The sequence below is a fragment of the Mus caroli genome, chromosome 5 (assembly GCF_900094665.2).
Source record: "Mus caroli chromosome 5, CAROLI_EIJ_v1.1, whole genome shotgun sequence".
Classification (NCBI taxonomy): Eukaryota; Metazoa; Chordata; class Mammalia; order Rodentia; family Muridae; genus Mus; species Mus caroli.
The window spans coordinates 83,928,278-83,931,228 of NC_034574.1; the positions used below are offsets into that span (position 1 = coordinate 83,928,278).

At 44.3% G+C, this 2,951-nt stretch overlaps 1 protein-coding gene across 1 annotated transcript; it reads left to right on the forward strand.

The window, feature by feature from the left end:
* Positions 1 to 302: 302 nt before the first annotated feature.
* On the forward strand, positions 303 to 2,376 carry LOC110295457 (C-X-C motif chemokine 5). Its single transcript, XM_021163955.2, has 4 exons — positions 303 to 484; positions 615 to 750; positions 905 to 988; positions 1,271 to 2,376. The coding sequence occupies exons 1-4, from the start codon at positions 367 to 369 to the stop codon at positions 1,329 to 1,331; spliced, it is 399 nt and encodes a 132-aa protein (XP_021019614.1). The 5' UTR covers positions 303 to 366; the 3' UTR covers positions 1,332 to 2,376.
* The last annotated feature ends 575 nt before the right edge of the window (positions 2,377 to 2,951 follow it).

Consider the following 2,951-nt stretch of genomic DNA (forward strand, 5'->3'; position numbering starts at 1 on the left):
TAGCTAGCCCTAACCTAGGAGAGGGAAAGGTCCTCTAAAGGAGTCTGACCCAGAGCAGCAGCCTTCTGTTCCTGGGGCAGGACTACAAGCATTCTCCTACGATTTGGCAAAGAGCCACTCCTCCTAGCCATCCTCCCGCCCCAATCCCATTGCTCAGCCCTTCTGAGCCCCCCACCTCCTAACTCCAAGTCCAGGGAATTTCCCCAGCATCTTCAAGCTCCAGTTTCCTGCCTGAAGGAAGAGAGAGAACAGATAAAAGGGGTGTAGTGGGTTTGAGAACACCATAGTGCTCTGTAGAGCCCCAATCTCCACACCTCCTCCAGCATATCCCGAGCTGGTGCTCCCTGGTCCCGGAACTTGTCCACAATGAGCCTCCAGCTCCGCAGCTCCGCCCGCATCCCCAGCGGTTCCAGCTCGCCATTCATGCGGATGGCGCCGCTGGTGTTTCTGTTGCTGTTCACGCTGCCGCAGCATCTAGCTGAAGGTGAGAGCGCAGCACCTGCGTGGTGCAGGGTGCCTGACCCATCCCAGCGGCCCATCGCAGGCAGCGGGTCCCAGGAGCGGGGCCAAAAGGGCTCTTCCAGCATCCTCCTATAATCTTGTCTCTTCCACAGCTGCCCCTTCCTCAGTCATTGCCGCAACGGAACTGCGTTGTGTTTGCTTAACCGTAACTCCAAGAATTAATCCCAAATTGATCGCTAATTTGGAGGTGATCCCTGCAGGTCCACAGTGCCCTACGGTGGAAGTCATGTGAGTTCTGACTGTGCTCTGGGTGCAGGTGATCTTGGGAGATGGAAGTCCAGGACACCCCCTGCCCTACCCTCATCCCTTACCCCGGATTCTTCAGTCACCCGGGCTCACCTGTGCATCCTCCTTTTTTTTTTTTTTTTTTTTCCCTCCGCAGAGCTAAACTGAAAAACCAGAAGGAGGTCTGTCTGGATCCAGAAGCTCCTGTGATAAAGAAAATCATTCAGAAAATATTGGGCAGGTACTTGCTATCTTAGTCTCTACAGCGGGCAAGGTCCTTATTCTCCCTGTATGAGTTGAGGCTCCCATCTCACATTCGAAACTGAGCTTAGAATAAAAGGATTCAGAAGGGAAAGTTGTTATTCTGGGATGTTGCAATAACCCAGAACTCATTACTCTCTCTCTCTCTCTCTCTCTCTCTCTCTCTCTCTCTCTCTCTCTGTGTGTGTGTGTGTGTGTGTGTGTGTGTGTGTTAGGATAAACTGAAGAATTTTAGTTACTGATATAAGTCTTTTCTCAACAGTGAAAAAAAGAAAGCTAAGCGGAATGCACTCGCAGTGGAAAGAACGGCCAGTGTTCAATAGAAAGATTTCTGAGGACTCTGACCCCAGTGAAGATAAGAAGAAAGGGCTGATTCTCTCCACCTACGGATTTTCTTTATGAACTCCCTGCTTTGATGAGAAAAGGGAAACCATTGTCCCTGAAGCTTCCTGCTCATCTTACGAGTGTATTTAGCAAAAATATTTCCTATTCTTTCCTATCTGTTACACTATCGGAAATTGTGATACTTTAGTGTGTAAGTCAAGAATCATTGGTTGTTAACCTTTCAAAATGTCTTGAACTGAAGGTGACTATTGCATTGTCTCCGGAATATGTATATGTGTGTGCATATATACATATATATATATATATATATATATATATATATATATATATCCTTTGTAATGTGCATGAGAAGGCAACGCCGTCATCCTCTCTCTCATGAAATGGGAACCTCTTTTACTGTTGTTTCTTGGGTATGTTAGGAGTGTTCTTACGTCTGAGCCTGGGCTGGCATATAACTTTTATGGTTTTAGAAAGCTGCTGTGTCATGCAGAAACCTGTGTAGAATACATTTCCTTATTTAGAATTTCTAAATGTGTAAGTTCTAGAAGGATCAATGTGTTCTCATCTTATAATTTTAGACATTTGATGTCTTCTTAGTATGGCATAATGTCATGACTTACTCAACAAACTGTATACTATTTATTAATTATTAACTAGTTTATTAGTATTACTATTTGGGGCACTAAGTATATATTTTAGATAGTATATATTTTAGATAGGTGAAGAAAGTAAGAAGCAAGGAAATTCCTTACCTAGTTTTCATAAAAAACATTTAAAAGTTATTTCTAGGGAGAGAAACTTTAGCAAATATCTATACTCTTAGAGTTTTGAAAACATACTTAACATGTTTGAATATGGATTGCTGAGATATTTAGATGTCTGTAGTGTGTCTTTTAAAGAGTGTGCTTTGTTATAAGGAAATTAATGAATTCATCACATCCATTATTTTAAGCCTGTACATCTTATAGTGTCTCACTTCTTTATATGACTCTTTTGAGGAAAATAAAGTATCTCTAGATTCCATTCATGTTGTTTCTGGCTTCCTGAGATGGTGACGCTCATTACCCTGCATTCTACATTATGTACAAAGTTAGCTCTCTGGTTCCTTCCTTGGTTTTCAGAAAGGTCTGTTCCCCTAATTCCTAGCACCATTTCAATCTCTAAGCTCATCCCCCTATTAGCTACCTCTCTGGGGCACAGTAGCGTCTGGGGACCTTAGAAAAAACAAACATTCTAAGACTTCCCCAACTTCAACCCCTGGCCAGCTTCTCTGCTGAGTACAAAATAATGAGAGCTGAGTTCAGCTCTCAGTTGAGTACAGGAAAGTGGAGGGTCCAGCTCGGTGCCTTGAGAGGCAGTGGAAACTCTGGGAGTTGGGGCCCAGGTGGGGATTTAGATCATAATGGGCCTAGCTCTCAAGAGGAGGTGGGGAACCCCGGCCCCTTGGCTTCTTTTTCTCCCACATAACCCCCATGGGTGGAAAGGTCTGTGTCCTCTGCACTCCTGCCAGAGATAAAGTGTTAAAGCTGATTCATCGTGAAACCAAACCTCAAACCTTCAAAGCCAGGTGCCAAATAGGCTTTCCCTCCTTTTACCCA